The following is a 24,323-nucleotide window of genomic DNA, read 5'->3' as shown; positions in this document are numbered from 1 at the left end:
ACCTATCGCAGTCAAGACAGTCCATATTTAGATCCAGGACTGCAGAGTCGAAATACTAATTAGGACTTTTAATGACTGGCTTAACCCTCGCATGTGTGCGGCGTTTGCCAGCTTCTAATGTGTAGGGGGGGGGGGGTCGGTTGGACCCCCCCCCCCCTTGCCGTTTGGCCCCTGATCGAGCTAGAGCTTCGCGGAAAAAACGAGCGTGTTGCCCGTGACGAGAGGAAGCCGATGATACCCAATTTTAAGGTCCTAGGTCATTGGTTGATTGACCTTCCAGGTCAGGTCAATGACCCAAAGTCGGGAAAATCGGGACCTGTTAGAAAGTCGTAAAGTGTGGCTGCTAAGGGGTTTTTCGGGGTGCTGATCACGAATATCGTGTTAGTTTTGATCACAGATGATGTCTTTAAGCATTTAGACCAGGTCAGGTCAGGTCAACCAGTAGGCGTCGTGACGGGTATTCGTAGTACGTGTCAACCGCCTCTGACAGCTTCGTAACATGTTACGAAGGCACCAAAACTACTTCGTAAATGTTCAAATGGTTGCTAAATTCGAATTCAGCTCCAAAAACTAGCCTAGAAACATGTACTGCTCGAAAAAGTGAACCGAGGTCACCCGAGGTCACCAAAGGTCAATGACCTGACCTGACCTTCAGGTGACCTTGACACCCACCCTAATGCATGGAAGCAACATCAAATCACATGTTTGAACGTTTGAAACCACGAAAAGCTTGCAAACGCGCGGCTAATGCGAGCCGACATACGCAGAATCGCGATTCCGGCCAAACATGGTCTCGGAAAAGAGGTCACAGGTCAAAGGTCATTTGGGTCAGGGTCATGAAATTTTCAGGTTAGGTGTAAAATTGATCAATGTGAGGGTACTGAAAGTTTCGTCGCGATCGGCCGCTTTTTACGCGAGTTATTCGCGAAAAACCATGGGGGGGTCCATCCGACCCCCCCCCCTACACATGCGAGGGTTAATAATAAACTCTTGACACCGACTATAACTTTCGCACTACACACACGGTTGGCTCCGATTCCGGATTTCTGTCCATATCAACATGGGTATTCTGTCCATATCTCGCCCGTATTGGTGTTTTTCCAGCCGCGAACGTCCAGGGGGGGGGGGATCCGTTGGACCCCCCCTTGCCGTTTCGGCCCTGATCGAGCTAGAGCTTCGCGAAACAGAACGAGCGTGTTGCCTGTGACGAGAGGAAGCTGATGATACCCAATTTTAAGGTCCTTGGTCATTGGTTGACCTTCCAGGTCAGGTCAATGATCCAAACGTCGGGAAAATCGGGACCCGTTAGAACGTCGTAAAGTGTAGCTGCTATGTTTTTTTTTCCTATGTTTTTTTTTTCGGGGTGCTGATCACGAATATCGTGTTAGTTTTGATCACAGATGTCTTTAAGCATTTAGACCAGGTCGGGTCAGGTCAAGTCAACCAGTAGGGGTCCTGCCGGGTATTCGTAGTGGGGGAAAGTGGGGTAAGACGGGCACCTTAAAGGGACCCTCCCACCTTAACATTAGATTTGAGTTGAGATAGCCAAAATGGGGTCCCTGGCTCACAATTACCGGTTTCGGCACTCACAACATCGAGAAATGCCTTAAATCGGAAATATTGAATTTCAAAATTGCAGCATTTTGATTCAGAGGGGCTAATGCTTAGGAATACCCCTCTGAATGTGTGACGTCAGCGCAGATATCTAACGATTTTTAAATGTTTGACTAAAACGTTTTGTAGCACGCGGTGGTATATGCTATTTGCGCGCAACATCTGCCGCAAACGCCGCACTTCTAAAATAAAGTCGCTAGAAACAGCGGAGATCCCAAAAAAGTAAACAAAAGTAAAAGTCTAATATCTTGAAAACCGGTGAATATTTTTCGGTGAAATTTGGTAAATATTCGTTTTCGCTCTTTCTGAACCTAGCGAGTAGCGACATCACTTTCATGCCAATTCATAAACTTTTTTGAAGGTGGGAGGGTCCCTTTAACTTTGGAGCCATTTTTCGGCCAGTTAGAAACATCATAGAAACGGGAAACTGAGTGAAAACCTACTTCCATTTGCCAGAAGATGAGACGTATACCTGATTCAACAAATAAACTGCTGCTATTTTTGCAAAACCTTGCAAAAACGGTTACATGGGTAGGGCAAGACGGCCAGCTTCTTCAATCGATCAGCACAGCTCGCAACAAATGCCCGAGATTAGCCGCATTGATACTGTCTCTCGTAAGTCTCAAGTGCTTCGGAAATGGCAGTAGGTATACGAGATTCGTGCAGAAGGCGTATGCTCGTATATAGGCCCTAGTTCAGAAGCCATGTAGAACCGTTTTTCACATTCATTATTCGAGAATAAACTGTGCCGAAGGAATAGGTATTGCTAACATGTCTGTGAGTATCGGAATCAAACATATTCGTATTAGAAATGCTTCTTTTTTCCTACAGCAACAAAAATATTTTCACTATTACGGACCCATTGGATTCATAGTTGCCCGTCTTACCTCAAACTCAATGTCAGAAATTGAGCACGATTTTCTCTGTGGACAATTTGATGCAGACAAAGCAAATCCGCGGTAGGTAAATGAACACTGGTGGCATATATGAGTGTACCACAAGTGTTTGCGAATTTTTAACTCTATACCTAGTGCTACACACAAAAGCTTGCATAACACATTATGTATGTTTTCAATGAAGTGAGTGTTTTAAAGAAATCAAAATAAAAGATTACCTATCGACTGAACACAAATTCACCAGACTTCAATGGTGGTGTGTGGTGGGAAAGGCAATTCTGGTCCTATTTTTTATCGCTCGTAGCGCTATTGGTTTGGTCTGCAGAACGGGTGCCCGTCTTACCTACCCTGACCGTCTTTCCCCTAGGTGTCAACCGCCTCTGACAGCGTCGTAACCTGTTACGAAGCCACCCAAACTACTTCGTTAACGTTCATATGGTTGCTAAATTCGAATTCAGCTCGAAAAACTGGCCTAGAAACATGTAAAACTCGAAAAAATGCACCGAGGTCACCAATGGTCAATGACCTGACCTGACCTTCAGGTGACCTTGAAACCCACCCTAATGCATGGGGGCAACATCATATCACATGTTTGAACGCTTGGAACCACGAAAAGACTGCAAACACGCTGCTAGTGCGAGCCGACATACGCCGAATCGCGATTCCGGCCAAACATGGTCTCGAAAAGTAGGTCAAAGCTCAAAGGTCATTTGAGTCAGGCAGGGTCATGAAATTTTCAGGGTAGGTTTAAACATGATGAACGCGAGGGTACTGAAAGTTTCGTCGCGATCGGCCGCTTTTTACGCGAGTTATTCGCGAAAAACCGAGTTGGTCCCCCTATACGGGTGAGGGATAAGTGAAGTTCATGCCGAATATCTTATCATGCCTGAAACGATCCATTGTGCGTTCCAAGCCGTTACATTGGCTGCAACTATGGTTTATAAATAGCATGCGGAACTAACGGTGGTGGTCTTGCGGCACAGCATGCAGCAGGCGCCGAGTGAAAGCCATCTGCTGAGAAAATTCGAAATCGAAACTACCGGGCCGTGCGGCACAGCATGCTGCAGGCGCCGCGCCTGAAAGCCATCTGTTGACAGAGATTAGAACTACTGAGGCATGAACCATCCCTGTGAAAGCTCCTCTGGCACTGAGGTCGTTGCGAAGTTGCGACATCTGAAGACCGTGCAGAGGTTCAACTATGATGTCATATGTCAGTGACCTGACCTGACCTGAAAATGTGGTTGGTGTCCAAAGATCTGGCTTGAATCAAAGGTCAGGTAGGTCTTTTAGGAAGCGTAATTGCGTACCTGTACGCTTCCTAAACCTACGTACTTGTAGGAAATTGATGGATGCTTATTGCTTATTAGCCCGGCAGTTGCTGGGGTATTTCACCACCCGCCTTTTGCTGGGGGGGGGGGGGGCGTTAAATGCCCCCAGCCGATAACTAGAGAACCAATATAGGCGCAGCGAAACGCACGAGGCGGCAAACGAAAGACCGCGACGAGACGCTTCAGATGAGTACCTTAAAGTTAATTTTGAGGTCACAGGTCGGGTCAATGTCAGGTCAAACACCTGAAATCGGGCTTTCAGTAACATATGTAGACTTCAGAACCTCGCAATGGGCGCCTCTCGTCATCAACTCTGTCAAAACGGTGCACAATCCTTCATATAAGGCCTACAAGAGTGTCAGATCCATGAATGTAGGGGTCAGTCAAACATAGGCCAGGGTCAAGGTCAGGTCAACCAGGTAGGCATGTATCCCCGAAAATCAAAACTGATATTCGCAGCCTGTGATACATGTTTTATGGGTATAATTTGTTGCGTATAGAACACGATGGTGACATTCATTTTATCATATGTGTACGTGCTTGGTTCAAAAAGTTCAATTTAAGAAATGTATGGCATGTATCATGGTCGTGAAGTAGTTACGAGAAATTGCCAAGACTCAGTTCAAGATTTTGGAAAATGCGGAACGACAATCAAAAATCGAAGATAACCATTTGATTGTTCATGGTATTGGCAGTCTAATGGCGTTTACGGCATGTCTGTATGTCAATTTCGTGATTTTATGATTTTAGAACATATGCCGTTTTTGGTCGAAAACTCAGAAATCATGACGTCACTAAAACCTCGACATCTCAAAACAATTCCGACGGATTTTTTTTTAAAACTTTGTCACAATAAACTTCAATCAATTCCCTATAGGTAGGTACCCAAATTTTGGCGCGCCTGCGGCACGCCGTTTTTATGTTATATCGCGGCGAAAAAAGTGGGGGCGTTTAACGTCCCCCCAGCAACTCGCGGGTGCCCAATTAGAAGAATTACATTAGAATTAGAAGATGGAATTAGAAGAAAAATCGGTCGGAATTTTTTTGAGATATTGACTATCCAGTGACGTCATGATTTCGGAGTTTTCAACCAAAAATAGCATAGGCCTACTTATGTTAACCCGCGCCGGGCCGGTACTCTGAGATTCCGCGCCGGGGCGGTGGGGGGTGGGGGGTGTCTGAACACCCCCCCCCCCTTCTAACTCGGCTCCTGGGCCACGTAGCAACACGCGGTAAGCGGCAATCGAAAGAACGTCCAAAATAAGGACGACAACACTCGGTCATTTTTTGGGTCAGGTCAAAGGTCAGGTCACCAGGGGTCACCAAAGGTAAAATGTTGACTATTTCAACATTTTGGAAACTGCCAGCGACTATCCGGGAACCAATAGAGCTACAGCGCCAGAGAAAAGAGCATTCAATAGCCCTTTTACAGAACTTTCTGAGTAATGTTCTCAGATTTGACCTCAGGTCAACGATTTAGCCTCCAGAGGGCAAAAACTCCAAAAATAGCCGTTTTTACGAAAAACGTTTTTTTCGGCAATAACTTTTGACTCAAAAGAGCCATGACATTACTTTTGCCACCATCGTGTTCCTCTCGTCAAGACGCGTCGAATGAACTATATTTTGACCTTTAAGGTCAACTTGAAAATTTGACCTCAGGTCAAGGTCATGACCTGACCGGAAAAGGTCATGTTACATATCAGTCGATCCGAAACGTCGAGCCGAACACATCTAAGGCGTTTTCAGCGCTCTAGCACGTCTCTATCAGAAGTTATTAGCGAAAAACTGTTAGATTCTGTTCGTGACCTGAGATGACCTCGGGGACATAACGAGAGGTCACAGTTGCCATTTTCCGGTTCAGTGTGTCAATTTTACCTACATCTCGATGTTTGAGAGTGTCTAGAATAGCGTTCGTGTAAAACAGACGCTTTTTAATTTTCTCCCATTGACTTATAATGGAGAGGCCGCAAAATTGACCTGACCTTAGGTCACCGATATCGAAATTTCGTGATATATATTCTATAGATAGTGTTGCTCTAATCAATCGCTGAAAGTTTCAAGGCAATCGATCAATCGATGTAGCTATGACGAGCATTCTTATTTTTTTCTGAGGTGAGGTCACTTGGCGTGACCTGGTGACCTGACCTAAGGTGACCTGGGTCTGAAATTTTCACAACATGTGCGGAAAAGATGCACAAACAGGTGTGCTAAAAACGGCGGCGCGGAGCGCCGCCGTTTTTGAGATATCTGCGAAAAAACACAGGGAGTGTTCAAACACCTCCCGGCCCGGCGGAGGTTTAAAAAAAAAATATCACAGAAGAGACGTAGGTACAAACATGCGATCAACGCCGTTCGAGTACCAAAACCATTAAGGTAAAATAAACTGGCATCTTCGATTTTTTTATTATCTTTCTACATTTTCCGAAAACCTGAACTAAAACTTGGCGACTTCTCGTGAATACCTCACGACAATGATGCATGTATAATGTATTTCGTAAATCGATCTTTTCGACTAAACACGTTACACGTATCAGAGTATTGACATTCAGAGTATTGACTCTGAATGTCAATACTCTGAATATCTCCTCTGAATATATCTGAATGTCACTATCGTATTCTACACCTATGTAAAAGTACCCATAAAACATGAGTCATATGCTGTGAATGCCAACTTCGATTTTCGGGGATATGTTCTTACCATGGTTGACCCGACGGCCGACCTTGACCCTGACATATGGTTGACTGACCCCTACATGGATCTGACATTCGTGTATGAAAGATTGCGCACACTCTTGCTAGAATTTATGACGAGACTAGCTACGATGTAGCTCCAACTTTCAAGTACTCATCAGAAGCGTCTCGTCGCGTTTTTCCGTTTGCCGCCTCGCACGTTCCGCTGCGCCTATTGGTTCTATGTATGTAGAGTTATGTACTGGAGGCGTTTACCCCCCCCCCCCCATAGCAAGTGGTTGGTGGTGAATTACATACCCCAGCAACTGCCGGGTTTTAACGAGAACCAACTTCTAACCAGATTGGCATTTCATCGACCGTCGGTGCTAAACAGGAACTGATATGGTCGACACAGTCGTCAACGTTTGTTATTTTAAATAATCGAAAATCACGAAGCTGCGGATTTCACGAACATTTACCTTTATGTTCGTTATATCAGTTATATCAGATGTACATTTACCCTAACCTACCAACCACTTAAGCCGACCAAATTAAGTCCAGACTGAGTATTTGCACTGCCAAGCAAAAAAGGCCACATACACAATATACAAATTTATTACAAAAATCACAAGGATGAACTTGTACACGGTGCCTAGTGTATAAACATCACTGCAGGTTTATTGCTAACACATCCATGGAAACGTTCAGTTGTAACCCGGCTGGTAAGCCGCCTGGGGCTCGACGTAGGCGGCTTGGGGCTCGACGTAAGCGGCCTGGGGCTCGACGTAGGCAGGCTGGTAGGCGGGCTGGGGCTCGATGTAGGCGGGCTGGTAGGCGGACTGGGGCTCGACGTAGGCGGGACCAACAGCAGGGGTCGGGTACTGGGTGGGCACCGGCGTCGGCAGGATGTCGCTGGACGGCTGGTAGCCGTTCTTGTCGGCGACAAAGGTCACCTTGATGGGATTGCCGTATCCGTCGGTGTAGCTCCAGGAGCCCTCCTGGCGGTAGCTGCCCTCCGGCTGTCCGTAGGCGTTCTTGCCGTAGCCGGGCAGAGGCACGCCGCTCTCAGACCTGGACATTGGTTTCATGGTGTCAATGATAAACGTTTCTCCAACCAACGTTTTATGTTCACCGAAATTTGGTTAAGCTTCCTGATTGGTACCCACATTGTGCGTATTTTCGGTCTTAATTTTCTCCTAGAGTAAATCTCACTTTATGCATTGTTAACTTCATTTACTAGATACCATCTCTCACCTGTAGATGCCGTTCTCGGTGCTGAAGTGGAAGTTGTAGGAGCCATCTCCGGGGTGGATGTTCTTCTCCTCAAGGATAGCGATGGGCTTGTAGCTGGGCTGGGCGGTGTAGGTCGGGGCAGCGTAGGTCGGGGCAGAGTAGGTGGGGGGTTCAGGAGGGGCGTAGGTGGGGGCAGAGTAGGTGGGGGCAGAGTAGGCAGGACGTGGCCTGTAGGAAGACTGGGGCCGGTCGGCAGCAGCCACCAGGGCCAGAGCAGCGACGATGAACTGAAAGGCAGATATGGTAGTAAGAACAAAAAATATTGGTTAAACATACCGTTCATAACGATATGTGCGTTTCATTAATATTCTGGTAATTGCATGAATTATTCCGCCAGAACTACTTACGGCCTTCATGTTGATGTGACTGGGTGCAGTGTCGAACTGATACCTGGGTCGGTTTGCTCGTCCATTATACAGTCGGGTCTTTGACAATGTCGCCCCCGGTCTGGTAAGTGCTCGGCTGACCACACCCGTCACCAGGGAGCTCCCCTGCCGCTAGGACCGCCCAGACATCTGCCGCAATACCGACCCGCCCCGCCCTCCCGGCCCCTCCTCTTCCTGCGGCCACTGCTAACCGGTCCAGCCGGCCAGCCGCGACGGGGAATCGCAGCTGATCTGCAGACCGTGATCTTTTGGCATAGACAGGTTCGACGAAAACATTTTTAGTGACATTGGAAACTTGGAAGATAAACTACCGTGGTTACCGGTGTATATTTGTCAAATTAATGTGTCAGTTTTTAAATCGCACATAACTGGGGTATTTTCCATAACGCAAGTGGCTGGGGGTGGGGGGGGCTCTACAGAGCGCCCTGGTCTCTGTAGAGCCAGCCGTAGCTATTTTTGAAAATATCGCGCTGATAGGTCCTATAGAGTAGATCATCGGTATGTGTTCTTTTACATATATCCAGTTTTTGTTTCGAAAAGCCAAAAACTTTAATGAAAGAATCTTTTCTTTTCTAAATTTGTAGTTATAGGTAATTATCGAAATTTACTAAATTTTAAAAATCCTAGATAATGATTTGATAGCTCTGCGTAATATTAAGTCCTTTCATGCAAAGAAATTGGATCTATCTATCTTAAAAACTAGGCTCTTATGGGCGATTGCCGTAGTTCAGTATTTTGCATCAAAATCGGCCTAACATGACGTCACTCTGACGTCACCATCGGCCGACCTGTAGTGGCTACGAAATTTACATTTGGACACAAGATGTCAAATTGATGCCGCCGAAGGTTCTGCACTTTTTGTATTGCTATGTCCATTGTCCAGCGGTTTAGAAGATATTGCAGAAAAACGGGATGGGGCTCTGTCATGAGCGGGTTTTCTTTTTAGACCGAAGGAAGTCTGAGATGGCTTAAAGGTACCTATTAAAAGTTTTTTTGTCCGAATTTTCGGAGTTATTCAGTGAAACGTGTCAAGTCATCCCCCAGCCAGCAATTCGTCCAGGATGCGGTTGGGGACGGTCGGGATAGGCTCCGGATGTCCCGACTTGTCCCTACCGGGTTGGGTAGGCTTGGGTTGTCCCAATCGATACCGGACCTCGATGGCCGGCGGTAGGGGCGACTCGGGATTTCCGGACCGCATGCTTAATCGGTTGGGACGCGGTATGGATAGCCCAATCGAATCCCATGTTTAGACAGGCTTGTGATTTACGTTGTAATCCCAACCGATCTGAGAAGGCGCTTCGGGCACCATATCCGGTGGCCCAGAAAGCCTGGAAAAGCAATCAGATGGGCCGCGTGCAGGCAGACGCGTCCTCTGAGCGCAGCGGCCAGTCTAGCTGCCGCGTTGGTCAAGTGTCGATCCCTCCTTTGAGCTGCTGCCTCAGGATATTGCTCTTGAACTGGCTCTAGCAAGCGGTCGGTTCAACTGTTGTCGTTGCAGGGAAATCAGTCCGTCTTTGAGAACAGGGTGAGTATAGTGCACACTTCATCCGTGATGTAGGGAGCGGGAAAGTTATAGGTAATAGAAATTGTTATGTTCGTTGTGGTTGCACGGCATGTGAATTACACTCGTGCTGTCGCATTTTTGATCAGTTATCATGGACAGAAGATGTTTGGTCTCATTGCCAAGTGTCGTTAATGGTTGCATTGTAGGTTTGAAACCTGAATTACCAGGCATACCATGTGAAATGTCAGATGTGGGTTATTTCTTAGTGATTTTTAGTGTGTCCCAGACTTTGATTAATAAACTCTTGGTCATTTTCAGATGCTCTCTTCGCACAGTGGTGAACCGCCCGACCAGATGCCAGCCGTCTAGTTTCGCGGTGGCTCTCTGAAGCTCGTGACGGCAGACGGACACACTGTCCGCAGAGGAGCCGACACGAACAAGGCGCAGGCCTGCTATGACTGTGAACACCGGAAGTGAGTCCGCTGTGCCAGCGCATTGCAGCGGCGCTAAGATGATGGCCGACGCCACGAATGTGCTGGCCAGGCTGTGAATTTGTGAAAATTTGACCTGTGTGCAACCAGTAAATTTGTGAATATATTTCAGTGTCCAATGTAATTCATTTTGTCGTGCAGGCATTATAAAGGTTGAGTTGGAGAATAATGAAAAGGCGAGGGGGTTGCGGTGGCGCAAGCAAAGTGGTCGCATCTGCATAACAGCAATCTGCGGTTATAAGACTGCGGTTAATATGTCAGATGCCTGCGGTATTCCCAAACCGGCCGTGCGGGCCGAGTTGGGACATCCCGATCGGGATCGGAGTTCATCGCTTGTTAAAATGCCATAAGGCGGTCCGGATGCGTGCGGGATTTCCGAACCGGTTGTACGGGGAGGTTTGGGGAACCCCGATCGGGATCGGAGTTCAGCGCTTGTTAAAACGTCATAAGGCGGTGCGGATACGTGCGGGATCTCCCAACCGGCCGTGCGGGGTAGGTTGGGATATCCGGACCGTTCCAGCCCGTACAAAGTGTCTCATTTCCCAATCCCGTCCCACTCCGGTCCCGATCGGGATGGTTCGGGCTGAGTCCGAAAATCCCGATCGGGAACGGAGTGGGATTGCTGGCTGGGCCATCCCAACAATACCTAATTTTGAAATGGCGGTCCTGCAAAGTTGATTTGTCTTAAATCAGAAACTTCGCTAAAGATGCAGGTAACAGAGGATAGGGTAAGGTGCCTAATTAGCGACCCTTTCCGATTTGCGACCTACCTCCCTACAGAAAAACTGGCAGGAGAAAACGGGGTAAAAATATCGTCAAAAGGTCAGCCATACTTTGGTTATCAAATTAAATTATTTTCTGGTCGTCGATGTTTCTGGTGGGACGTTCCAGGTGAGTTTAAATAAAAATGACGAGTTTCTTATCCAAAAACGTGTGTGTTTGGGCCCTCTCTGATGAAAAGCGATGCACATTAGGATGATGCACCTTTTTTATTCTGAATCGACATTCCTTTTTCAATTGATTGCCGTTTTCCAATAGTGAATCGCTCAACTGTGCACAGCGTGGCGGTTAAAAATGTGTCGCAACTCATATTTCCTATTTGCGCCTGACATGGTCGCAAATAGCTCAAGAAGGGAAAGAAAGGGGAAAAGAGAGAAATGAAAATGAGGTGTTGCTGAAGCTTGCAATGTGTGGCAGGGGATGCCAAATGTCGTCACCGACTGTAGGGGTGCCGAATTCAGCGCGGACCTCGAATATCATACGAGATAGCCCGCAAAATTTGGGTTTCCGCCTTCTTTTCGCCTTCGGTGCATCACGTGATCAATTTTTACTTACGTAAAGGTGTTGGATAAACGTTCCTGTTCGAGTGATTGAGTGCTTTGCGTATAGGTTACCTTTTTGAGATCATATTTCATCTTTTCAGGCGTCGCATTTTTTGCCATTTTTAATATGGGGAAACCCATAGACTTATTAGCGACCCTCCCCGGTCGCTAATCGGGAAGAGTTCCCTATAAGCGTTTTTTTTTTTCAATGGTTTGCCCAAATGCCCACTACAAATACGTTAGTGAATATTGGGGCTGAAAATGACTATATTTTAATAGAAAAATGAGCGATCTCTGCGAAGATCAAGCCAGTAATACAGTGGCACCCTCAGAGCGTGAGCAATGACGGTTCAAATTAAGGGGGTCGCTAATTAGGCATCTTACCCTAATGCGTGAAGAAACTGGCACTAAATATGACGAGACAAGATTAATCGATGTGTAAGTCAGGTACTTAAGAATCTTGAGTCGGTATACATCGTCTCTCGACGCTGGTAAAGCTATTTCGGGCATACAAAAGACTAAAGCAACTAGAATTATGTGAAAACAGGAATATTGCCAGATAAGCGCTTTAAATCGACCGATTAAACGTGTTCGATTTAAACGGAGCAATTTGCATGTCAAGCGCCAAGCATCGCAATTGTCAAACAGCCTGTCAAGTTTATGGTAGGGGCGAAATGGGGTTCGCATGGTATCCCCAAAGCAGGCGGTAAACTCGGCGAACTACGCGCCAAAAATCATGTGATGGTCATTCATGGCAAAAGTGGAGCGCTGAGCACAACAGAAGCCGTCACGGAACGAGTTACGACAACCCTTATGCACAACTCTTGTAGGTACTCTTGTACTATTTGATGTCAGGGCAATTTTCACGTAAGGTGGAGCACCAGGGTACAACACAAAACGAAGTAATAAAAAGTGCGCTTGAAATACGTTTCAGGAATCTGACACAGAGACGAAAGGCCCGGTAGCTTGTCCGACCGAAACCAAATGAAAATATCTTGTCGGTGGTAGAGGAAACCCTTAACCAGCAGGAGCTAACTACCAGCCTGGGCCGGCTAAAGCGACGTCTGAAAAGGGCATGGAGATTGGAGGGGAGGGTCGTATAACAGATGAACAGAGCAAGCTGTGCGGTTTCTTAGAAATCGTGTTATTTACGGATCCTGAGATACGCCATGGGCTTCGCAGTGATAATGTCGGATCATAGGCGGCGGAACGGGGAGGGCACCGGGGCACCCTGCCCCCTTTGATTTTGGCATTTTAACATTAGCCCTATGGGCGTTGCATGGAAAGAATGGGACCAAAAGTCGGCAGTGCCCCCCCCCCCTTAATTGGAGGTGTTCCGCCGCTACTGTGTCGGATGTTAAAGAATTTCAACAAAAAGAGTTGATGACCGAGGGTTTGTGATGCTGAAAACTTTTGGGATATCCTGTTCTTATGAACAGTCGACGTCAATCAGCCATAAACGGTTGGAGCCTTTTAGGTAGGTACGGCGCCCCTGTCACACCACATCGACTTGCCAAGCACAAATAGCGCTAAGTTAAACGCTAATAAAATGCGAAACTGGTGCTTAGGCTGCTTTGTGAGACAACAAAATGTATGTATATGTACATACATTTTGCTGTCTAGATAAAATGTCAGCGAAACATTATCTATCGTTTTCAAGTTTACAAACTACTGTGCAGTGGGTAAGCACTGATCAGTGAGCACACTGAGCAGGCATTCTCCTCGCACATCACAGCGGGAATTTCTCTTACCAAAGTGTAGGTACAGTGGAATCCGCTTACACCTTGGTGACAAGGTGTTTTGGATTTATTAAGCGATGGCTTTATTAACCGGAGTCAGATATTTTCATTAAAAACATGTAGTGCAGCTGCACATTCCGTTCCCCTGCGATACAAGCGAAGAGGCTAGCATTCCTGATTGCCTTACTTATTCCAATGAACGTGACCAAGGGCTCCAACATCGGTGGTGTCGCGGGGGTCCGGACCCCTAATAATTCGGCTTTTGAAATGCAGCCTAATTTATAAAGGCGTGTGCTTCAGGGTTGGACATCCCCCAAACCTGCGAACGTAGAAATGTCACCGAAAGGGACCAGCGCACACTGCATGCTGTCACTATCCATCCACGATCACTCCTGGTCATGCCTGCCATGCCAACGCGGAACAGCCAAGCGTGCCTGCTTTGCCGGGGACATTTATTTGAGGTGTATGTTGATTGCGCTCTTTATAGCCATGATCTTCTGTTTTTAGAACTCCAACTGCTGCAGACCGCTGCTCCAGACTGATTCTTTGGGCGCGGGTTGGATGCAACAGTTCGAGTGAGGAGACGTCACTGCGGACTTAAAAACTCTCAAGTGGCTTTATTAAGCGGAGTGCGTGTACTTATCAAGCGGATTTATTTACAATGGGTATCGATGGCGAAAATCCGTGAACAGCTCAAGCTGCCACAATAAGCGGCTGGATTTTATTACCCGAGAATCTATTAAGCGGATTCTACTGTTAACTGTACATATGTAAGCGCAAACTACCATCGATTCGGGAATCGGGAACAATAGTATCTTTTCCTTTCAGTTTCTTCAACTATTCCATTCAATCGACAAATTGTTACACAAGATCCTATTCTTCTTCGAGGCGTGTCATCAGCCTGAAATCAAGGTTAGACATCGTGATCCATTGATGTGCAGTGACCGGCTGGACCGGTCAGCAGTGGCCGTAGGAAGGGGAGGGGCCGGGAGGGCGGGGCGGCTCGGTATTGCGGCAGACGTCTGGGCTGTCCTACCGGCCGGGGAGCTCCCTGGTGACGGGTGTGGTCAGCAGAGCACTGACCAGCCCGGGGGCGCCATTGTCAAAGACCCGACTATATAATGGACGAGCAAACCGACCCAGGTATCAGTTCGACACTGCATCCAGTCACACCAACATGAAGGCCGTAAGTAGCTATGGTAGATTTAATTAATTCGTGCAATTACTGAGAATGCTAGAATTCAAGTGAAAGACTTACCTTTACGAACTTAGTACCTACAACACCGTCTTTATTGTGACTACCGTCTCTGTTTTTTCAGTTCATCGTCGCTGCTCTGGCCCTGGTGGCTGCTGCCGACCGGCCCCAGTCTTCCTACAGGCCCCGACCTGCCTACTCTGCCCCGACCTACTCTGCCCCCACCTACTCTGCCCCGACATACACCGACCAGCCCAGCTACAAGCCGATCGCTATCCTTGAGGAGAAGAACGTCCACCCTGGAGATGGCTCCTACAACTTCCACTTCAGCACCGAGAACGGCATCTACAGGTAAGAAATGACTAATTAACTATCACGGATTCCACTTCAACAAATATTATACAGCAGCAAGATAATAAAAAATGGCGTAGTATTTGGTTTATGCAAAAGCTGTTTCCCGTCTCTTCGCAATGTCGGTTTCCATCTTACATTACATTATTATAAATTATGCACTGGGCGATCAACAACCATCATCAATTTTAGGCCTATCACTTAAATCTTAAATTTCGTGAAATAATATCACATTCATAAATTTACGTCATAACCTTGACCAGTTTAAACTCAGGTAGGTACCTATAATTTATCATTGTTTGAACTTATCTTCAGGTCTGAGAGCGGCGTGCCTCTGCCCGGCTACGGCAAGAACGCCTACGGACAGCCGGAGGGCAGCTACCGCCAGGAGGGCACCTGGAGCTACTCCGACGGATACGGCAACCCCATTAAGGTGACATTTGTCGCCGACAAGAACGGCTACCAGCCGTCCAGCGACATCCTGCCGACGCCGGTGCCCACCCAGTACCCGACCCCCGCTGTTAGTGCCGCCTACGTCGAGCCCCAGCCGGCCTACGTCGAGCCCCAGCCCTCCTACCAGCCTGCCTACGTCGAGCCACAGCCTGCCTACGTCGAGCCCCAACCCGCCTACGTCGAGTCCCAGCCCGCATACCAGCCCGCCTACGTGGAACCCCAGCCCGCCTACAACTAAGTTCCTAAACGTGAATGGCCAGAGATGTTTAAAGTTTATTGCGTGTGGCTGTTGATTATGAATATGTCTTGCAATATATCACTGAATTGAGACCTATCTTGTATTGCTTGACATGCACAGCTGAGCCTCCTTCGCTTTATTGTGTTGCGTCATCAGTCGAGTCACCACTGAGAAGCAGGTAGTTCGGTTTTCAGCTGACGGGGAATGGCGACTGTATTTGAACACGTCCAAATGAGTAGTTGAACACGTCCCTGCCGTAACGTAACTGGTAATGATGAATCCCGCGACGATGCGCTGTCGTCTTGTGTTACGTTGCACCGAAATTCGTCGTATTATGTCGCCTTTTATGCACGTGTTAAGAAAAAGAAAGTAACTTATCGCTTAACCCTGCCTCGCTGGGCTATTCAGCCATGCACGCCCCACCGCGCTAGGGGGGAGGGCAGATTCTGCCCCCTATCTTACTTCCGAACCGATGGTTGTAGAAAGACGTGAAAACCGAATCTCGAAAGCACTCAAAACCCACCTTTGGGCGTATTTTTTGCCTAAGTAGGTCACCTGTCAGGCTAAGGTCAGGTCAGCGATAAACCACAAATTCCTACACTTCTCACTTCGGAGCCCAGTTGGCGAAAAATAGACTAAGATTGATCACCCAAAACGCATTCTCAGGCTACCAAGAAAGGGTGCATGACATAAAAATGTCATGCAAAGGTCAATGTCAGGCCAGGTCACGAAAAACATACTATACTCGAAGAATAGGATATGGCGACACATATTTATTGAATCATTTTGTTCATAGAAGTCAATAGCCATGCTCAATTATTGATTAACACCATATTTGGATGAAGTTCGGGTCGAGGCCAGGTCAAGAAAGGTCAAATTTTAGTTTATTGTTGAGACCCAAAAGCTGTTCATCTGACGCACGCGGTTTTTCACGAAGAATCAAATGGGGCTATATTGATTGCAAGTTGTGTCCAGGGAAGGAAGCTTTCATCAAAATTGTCGACCAATAGCATGTTACCAGCAGTTGCATCTTGGAGGTTGTCCCTATTTACCATCAAAATCTTGATTGAGAAGCAGTCAGTTGCAGGGGCGCGGGAACTACTTTCAGACTAGGGGCGGGGGGGGGGGGCAAACCATAATAGAGATCAACCTAGGGTATCCCCAAATCTAGTTTTCTCAACGGTTTTAGGGCACTTCTCCCCCCGCCCCGCCCCCACGGTTCCCGTATCTATGATCAGTTGTCCCCGTATAGACAACATTGTCGAAATTGCTAATTGGTTCCTCTTGGTCCCAGTATTAGAACTTACGCATTGAAGTAAAGAAGTAAAGAACGCATTGTTAAGTAATGTCAGGGCGGCCAAAGTCCAAGCTGGTAACGCTGACAGGGGCATTTTTTATCAGTCTGATAAAGAGAGCCTCGGTGGGAGCGGCCGACTGGCGGCCAGGTGCTCAGCTCCCAGGCAGGCGGTTTCCTGTGTGCTGAGCCTTATATGCATCCGTCGCGGTGGCCGCCACTGTCGCCTCGATCCCCGTCGCAGCCACATTGTCAGCCATGCTCTCAGCCGCGGTGCCGCTGCTGGTGCTGGTATTCGGGTCCGCGGTCAGCGCCGAGCCGGGCGAGCCGCTGTTCCTGACCCCGCTGATCGAGGCCGGGGAGCTGCAGCAGGCCCGCGAACAGAGCAGGGTGCTCGGCCTTCCCGGAGCCGGCGCCGACGTCACCAGTCACTCGGGCTTCATCACCGTCGACAAGGAGCGCAACTCGAACCTCTTCTTCTGGTTCTTCGAGTGTCAGCAGGCGTCTCCGCGCGAGGCTCCCATCCTCCTCTGGCTACAGGGTGGCCCGGGCGCTTCTAGCCTCTACGGACTGTTCATTGAGAACGGCCCGTTCGATGCCGACGCTGACCTGAATCTGGTGCCTCGGAACCTCAGCTGGACCAACACGCACAACGTGCTGTACATCGACAACCCGACCGGCACCGGCTTCAGCTTCACTAACGACGAAGCAGGCTACGCCAGGAACCAGGAAGATGTGGCCCGCGACCTTTACTCGGCGCTGACGCAGTTCTTCACCGCTTTTGAGATGTTCCAGGGTAACGACTTTTACGTGACCGGAGAATCGTACGGCGGGAAATACGTGCCGGCCATCACGCACAAGATACACATGGAGAATCCCACAGCTGAGCTGAAGATAAACCTTAAAGGTATGGCGGTCGGAGATGGGTTTGTTGATCCCAGTAACCAGGTTGACTACGGCGAGTTTCTGTACAACGTTGGGCTGATCGACGCCGAACAAAGAGAACAGTTCCACGCGTCGGCCATGGACGCCGTCGACCTAATCAACCAAGGTGATCTGGAGTCAGCCTTCCGTCTGTGGGACTCGGCCCTCCTCGGCACCAAGTACCCGTACCCGACCTATTTCGAGAACTGCACGGGCTTCACCAACCACTTTAACTACCTGCAGCCGGTCGACCCGCACGACGTAGACGCCAGTCCGTACAACGACTTCCTGCGCCTGCCGTCCACGCGCGCCTCCATCCACGTGGGCGAGCTGCCGTACAACGAGGCCGGCGACATCGTCTCCGACTACCTGGTCGGTGACATGATGAACACTACCAAGCCGCTGGTGGCCACCATCCTGGACGCCGGCTATCGAGTGCTCATCTACAGCGGCCAGCTGGACGTGGTCGTCGCTTACCCGCTGACCGAGCAGTGGCTGGCCTCGATGGAGTGGCACGGCGCTGAGCGGTACCGGGACGCCGAGCGTGTCATCTGGCGCGAGCAGGGCGAGATCGCCGGCTACGTGCGCCAGGTGGACAACCTGATCGAGGCGTTCGTTCGCAACAGTGGCCATATGGTGCCCACCGACCAGCCGGAGGTCGGCTACGCGCTCATCACCAAGTTTACTGGCACCAACTGAGAGCTCTATGTCAGGCCATTAATCCAAAGGTTATGTTTATTCAAGGGATATACAGCCGCTCATATGTCAACAATCAACAATTAGGCCACCAACAGTAGGTCAACAGTTAGGATTATGTCAACAAGCCGCTCACATGTTTTACGAACCACGCAAAAATAACCAAATATGTAAAACATTGGTTACGTTGTCTAATGTTTTTTTCCCGCGTGACAGTGAAACTCGTGCTCGACTTTAAGGCATAAAAGTAGGTTGCCGCAGCGATTTTCTGTCGGTTAAACTGCATGGTCTCTGCTCAATACAACATTTGAGTTTTAACCCTCGCCGGCACAGGCCATTTTGCGTCCTTCGACGGAACAAGAGGGGGAGGGTTGGTAAGACCCCCTTCGCGTTTGGCCCCTGATCGAGCTAGAGCTTCGCGGAAAGAACGAGCGTGTTGCCCGTGACGAGAGGAAGCCGATGATATCCCATTTCAATGTCCTAGATCATCGGTTGACCTTCCAGGTCAGGTCAATGACCCAAAAGTCGGGAAAATCGGGACCTGTTAGAAAGTCGTAAAGTGTGGCTACTAGTTTTTTTCGGGGGGGGGGGGGGGTGCTGATCACGAATATCATGCTAGCTTTGATCACAGATATTGTATTTATGCATTTACGTCAGGTCGGGTCAGGTCAGGTCAGGTCAACCAGTAGGGGTTGTGACGGGTATCCGTAGCACGTGTCAACCGCCTCTGACAGCTTCGTAGCATATTACGAAGGCATCAAGTCTATAATTAGAATTCAGCTCCAAAAACTAGCCTAGAAACATGTAAAACTGGAAAAAGTGAACCGAGGTCATCAAAGGTCAATGACCTGCCTTAACCTTCAGGTGACCTTGACATCCACCCTAATGCATGGGAGGAACATCATATTTCATTTCATTTCATTTCATTTATTCACCATATCACATGTTTGAACGCTTGGACCCACAAAAAGACTGCAAACGCGTGGCTTATGCGAGCCGACATACGCCGAATCGCAGTTCCAGCCATATGGTCTAAAAAAGTGGGTCACAAAGCAAAGGTCATTTGGGTCAGGATCATGCAATTTTCACGGTAGGTGTAAAATTGATAATCGCGAGGGTACTGATCGTTTCGTCGCAATTAGCCGCTTTTTGCTTGAGTTATTTGCGAAAAAAAACTTAGAAGGGTGTTGCATTAGCCCCCACCCCCTTTGCCTGCGAGGGTTAAGGCCTCAGAGTCACGGTACCCCAAAATGCCTCGCTCAGTCCACTGTTATCTTCCATGAGGGTTTTCTTTAAACTTTAAACCACTTTGGAGCGCAGGAAATATTTCACAATGTTATGTATTTTTGGCCTCAAGATTAGGATAACAACGCCCAGTAGTTTGGATGCAGTAAATATCCTCACGCTCGTCAAAGCCCGAGTTCGTCAAGGTGCATACTCGTACAGCCCCAATCTGACAGCTGGGTCGCTCTGACAGCTGACAGCCGTAGGTCTGACACGTCCGACAGCTCGGGGCATCCAGACCGCTACCGAACTACCGGTCGCTGCGACCGTTATCTCAAGTGAAGTGTCGCTGATACCCGTATCGAAACAGATGCTTCGTTCCTCATTTGTCTTTTATTTGTTACTTCTCGGTCTAACTCAGCACACGAGGAACGGCGGTGAGTGGCGACAATGGTGAAGTGAATAATTACATAGTGATTGACGAACAAATAGAAAGATGACAGATACCGACATCAAGCACTATTTATTTATCAAATAAAACTATGGAACAAATAAGGCTGCATATTTACGCTATGTATGTGCAGTGTATACATATTTGTGGGTATTAAATATGCAGCACCCTGGAAAATACGCTGCTTTGTATTCTCATTACCTAAACAACTTAAAAATCATTTAGTTGTAGGCGGGCTGGTAGGCGGGCTTGCCATAGGAGGACTGGGGCTCGACGTAGGCGGGCTGGGGCTCGACGTAGGCAGGCTGGGGCTCGACGTAGGTGGGACCAACAGCAGGGGTCGGATACTGGGTGGGCACCGGCGTCGGCAGGATGTCGCTGGACGGCTGGTAGCCGTTGTCGTCGGCGACAAATGTCACCTTGATGGGGTTGCCGTATCCGTCGGTGTAGCTCCAGGAGCCCTCCTGGCGGTAGCTGCCCTCCGGCTGTCCGTAGGCGTTCTTGCCGTAGCCGGGCAGAGGAACACCGCTCTCAGACCTGAGAATGGTTTCATTGTGTCAATTACATAGCTTTTTCATCTTAGTGGCTGACAATTTATTCGCTCATTGATTGATAAGAGCATATTTTCGAATTTATTCTGACCCAAATTTCGAGATCTATCATTTCTCACCGGTAGATGCCGTTCTCGGTGCTGAAGTGGAAGTTGTAGGAGCCATCTCCGGGGTGGATGTTCTCCTCCTCAAGGATAGCGATGGGCTTGTAGCTGGGCTGGGCGGTGTATGTCGGGGTAGCGTAGGTCGGGGCAGAGTAGGCAGGTCGTGGCCTGTAGGAAGGCTGGGGCCGATCGGCAGCAGCCACCAGGGCCAGAGCAGCGACGATGAACTGAAAACAGAGACGGTAGTCACAATAAAGACTGTGTTGTAGGTACTAAGTTCGTAAAGGTAAGTGTTTCACTTGAATTCTAGCATTCTCAGTAATTGCATGAATTAATTAAATCCACCATAGCTACTTACGGCCTTCATGTTGGTGTGACGGGATGCAGTGTCGAACTGATACCTGGATCAGTTTGCTCGTCCATTATATAGTCGGGTCTTTGACAATGGCGCCCCCGGTCTGGTCAGTGCTCTGCTGACCACACCCGTCACCAGGGAGCTCCCCGGCCGGTAGGACCGCCCAGGCGTCTGCCGCAATACCGAGCCGCCCCGTCCTCCCGGCCACTCCCCGCCCTCCCGACCCCTCCCCGTCCTCCGGCCACTGACCGGTCCGGCCGGTCACTGCACAACGGTGGATCACAATGGACCTAACCTTGATACTAAGTCCGATCAGCGCTTGCCAAATACTATTTCTGAAAAAAGCACCGGTCACTAACTGATGTATGTCATACGTTATATGCTCCTAAAAAGCCCGTACAAAGAAATAAGTCATCCTCACTATTAATCTTAGCTCGGCTAAGGGGGGGGGCGTTTTTGGCCAACCAGCCAGTTTCTTTGCGTGTGTAGAGAACCGCGGCGCTAAGCGCCGATTAACTTTGTATAGCATATGTATGATACATTTCGCATTTCGTGTGAAATTCTTACCCCAGGTCACACAAGGTCAGGTGACCACATCAGGTCATCCTTCTAAAAAACAACTTTGTGATTCATCAATCATCATTCCTACAATTTACATCCTAGAAGTTTGAAACTCGGTACTATTGCAAGGAGGAATCAGTGCCTACCAACAAGTTGGGTACCTATTTCAAAATTTTAATATCGGTGACCCAAGGTCAAGTCAATTTTACGACATTCCCATTTACCTATAGGTATAAGCCAATGGGAGAAAATTGAAATGCCCTTCTTATCAACGGGAACACTCAAACATCGGGCTTTAGGTAAAGATGACACAATGTCCACAATGAATTGTAAAATTGCACCCAAATTCCAAACCACTTGTATGCCCCTGGGGTCACGTCAGGTCATGAACTTCTCTAACAGCTTTTTTACAATAACAAGATAGAAACATGTTAGAGCGCTGAAAATACCACGGATGCGCTCAGCTCAACAATACGAACCAACTGATATACAACGTGAGCATTTCTGTGACCTTGACCTGAGGTCAAATTTCTAAGTTCACCTGAAAAGTTAAATTTACCTGAAAAATTCAACTTATAGTCCATTCGACGCGTCTGGACGAGAGAAACGCGCCGCCGGTAACATGAACGCAATAGAAGCTTCAAGCTTGCTGTCAAGAGTCATTTAGGTAGGGGAAGATGGAAGAACACCGACCCCCATAACCTTTTAGGGTCTTGTCACGTAATTGTGGGCCAAATGATCAATCTCTCAGTTTCACTGGATTGTCGCATCAATGATCAATTCTACATACATATCAACCAATTGTTTTCTTTTATTGTCGTTCATAATTGCATTATTCCACTTATAGTAAATGTCTACATTTTTCGGGGTAACACCGACCGTTGGGTAACACCGCCTTAGCTCAGCAGGCAACGAAATTTGCAGATTGCTGGACTATTAAGCTGTTCATCATATCGTAAATTTCGAGGCGTTTTAGTACCTATATAGGTATTCATAAAATACAGTGGAAACGATTTTATTATATCCCTGGTACAATGTAGTACTCATTTTTATATAACTAGATGACTTAAAGTCCCAAAATTTCATTTTCTCGAAATTTTTTAATAATCCTCTAAAAAGAAAACATAGCAACAACGTTCTTTCTTTATTTGAAATGCGCCACTCCTGGGTTAGATGCTATTAAATACCAAATTTTCCAAGTGGGCGGTGTTACCCAAGTGTCTGCATTTTTCTTTAAAAAATCCTTCAATATGGCAGCACGACAAAAATTTCGCCTCGAGCAGGAGCACGTAATGCTTGGATGAGTCCTAGACTCCTAATTATGGTAAAAAATACTACTTCAGAAATGATGTCTGTCAAATAAGATCAGTTTTCTTCTTGCTCATTATGCTAGAAAAAGTATAAAACGTATTCACGAAACGTAAAAATTAGGAATTTCTCGCAAATCACCTAAACCAATGCGGTGCACTGCCCATACCTGACAATAGACAATAGACAATAGACAGTTTATTCAGGACATTCCACTGGAACATGTGGCTACCTATTAGGGGAAGTTGGGGCAATGCCGGAGTTGGGGCAAAGCCGAAATTCGAGATATTTCGAAAACTGTACGACATGGGTGCCACTTGTCAGTGATGCTCTGAAGCTTAAGTGACTACCAATTATCGCATGATTGTTACGAGTCGTCATTCGGAATACTTCGGCTGTGAGGGCGCCAAGAGCGTTTTCAAGGTACGTTTCCCTTGTACTACATGCGCCTTTGAAGCAGTATTTCTTACTCATTATCCTACCGTTTGTCTGGCAAATTCGGTCAAGTAATCTTCAGCATGTCTTTGCATAAGTGTGCTGCCTATTTGAAATTCATACAGCACGTTGAAAAGTTATGGGCCTGCAAATGAAAGTAGGTATGGCTGGCTGGGGTAATGCCGAAAACGTGCAATTACACACGTTAAAGCACGCTACGTGGACTTTACTGCTGTAGAATAGCAACGCATATTTTTAGTCACACAAATTACACTTTCAACCGACACAACGGCCTGTTTCCTATAAGGAATGATTTACCTGGCCTTTTCTTATTATATTACACAACTATAACTTCCAGTGTGCACCAAGCGTCCTCAAACTAATAAAAAAGTGTCAGCTTTGATGAATTCTGGATAAAGTATGAGATAATATGGCAAAACATCAATTTCGGCATTCCCCGTAGATCATTTCTCCCATTTTCGGCTTTCCCGCAGTCCGGGGCAACGCCGAAAAAGTCACTTCTTTGATATTTTTAGTTTGTGCGCTTAACGGTATGCGAATTCATCAAATGCGCCTGATATGGTTGAAAGGCAAAAGACTGGCCTCTCGAATGACGCCAACAAGAATAGCTTATGTTGTCTACCTTGCGTGCTACGGGCGTCAGAAAAAAAGTATTCGGCGTTCCCCCAACTTCCCCTACTGCCCGTCGTCAGTAAAACAGGTGATGATAAAATACAATAAAAGATGAAAGGGGAACACATATACAGAGAGACACTCATGATGACTAGTTGCTAGTGTTCTGCTCCTCGAGCAGATGCCTGCGTAGGCGTTGTCCGAACGCCCCCGGGGGCAGTCGGGGCAAATCCGATGGCAGTGAGTTGAGGGCAGCCGGCGCTCGGCAGGTGAACCGGCGTTTGCCCATCTCTGTACGGGATCGCGG

General features: G+C 47.8%; 4 protein-coding genes across 4 annotated transcripts; 2 read left to right on the top strand and 2 right to left on the bottom strand.

The window, feature by feature from the left end:
* Nucleotides 1-7,107: 7,107 nt before the first annotated feature.
* Nucleotides 7,108-8,192, bottom strand: LOC122394019 (adhesive plaque matrix protein-like). Its single transcript, XM_043390552.1, has 3 exons — nt 8,149-8,192; nt 7,763-8,028; nt 7,108-7,579 (listed from the first exon to the last, which is right to left on the bottom strand). Exons 1-3 carry the CDS (start codon nt 8,155-8,157, stop codon nt 7,213-7,215), a joined length of 642 nt encoding a protein of 213 aa, XP_043246487.1. The 5' UTR covers nt 8,158-8,192; the 3' UTR covers nt 7,108-7,212.
* Nucleotides 8,193-14,312: 6,120 nt separating this feature from the next.
* LOC122394020 (endocuticle structural glycoprotein SgAbd-2-like) lies at nt 14,313-15,570 on the top strand. Its single transcript, XM_043390553.1, has 3 exons — nt 14,313-14,429; nt 14,563-14,789; nt 15,105-15,570. Exons 1-3 carry the CDS (start codon nt 14,421-14,423, stop codon nt 15,478-15,480), a joined length of 612 nt encoding a protein of 203 aa, XP_043246488.1. The 5' UTR covers nt 14,313-14,420; the 3' UTR covers nt 15,481-15,570.
* A 1,414-nt stretch (nt 15,571-16,984) lies between these two features.
* Nucleotides 16,985-18,712, top strand: LOC122394016 (venom serine carboxypeptidase-like). The gene has a single exon (XM_043390550.1). The coding sequence runs from the start codon at nt 17,033-17,035 to the stop codon at nt 18,395-18,397; it is 1,365 nt and encodes a 454-aa protein (XP_043246485.1). The 5' UTR covers nt 16,985-17,032; the 3' UTR covers nt 18,398-18,712.
* Nucleotides 18,713-19,997: 1,285 nt separating this feature from the next.
* Nucleotides 19,998-21,261, bottom strand: LOC122394021 (endocuticle structural glycoprotein SgAbd-3-like). The gene is made up of 3 exons (XM_043390555.1): nt 21,083-21,261; nt 20,740-20,951; nt 19,998-20,606 (listed from the first exon to the last, which is right to left on the bottom strand). Exons 1-3 carry the CDS (start codon nt 21,089-21,091, stop codon nt 20,291-20,293), a joined length of 537 nt encoding a protein of 178 aa, XP_043246490.1. The 5' UTR covers nt 21,092-21,261; the 3' UTR covers nt 19,998-20,290.
* Between the last annotated feature and the right edge of the window lie 3,062 nt (nt 21,262-24,323).

This window comes from Amphibalanus amphitrite, unplaced genomic scaffold (assembly GCF_019059575.1).
Source record: "Amphibalanus amphitrite isolate SeventyFive unplaced genomic scaffold, NRLGWU_Aamphi_draft 000568F_arrow, whole genome shotgun sequence".
Taxonomy (NCBI): domain Eukaryota; kingdom Metazoa; phylum Arthropoda; class Thecostraca; order Balanomorpha; family Balanidae; genus Amphibalanus; species Amphibalanus amphitrite.
Note: the sequence above shows the minus strand (reverse complement) of the source record. Positions and strands in the feature narration are given on the sequence as shown.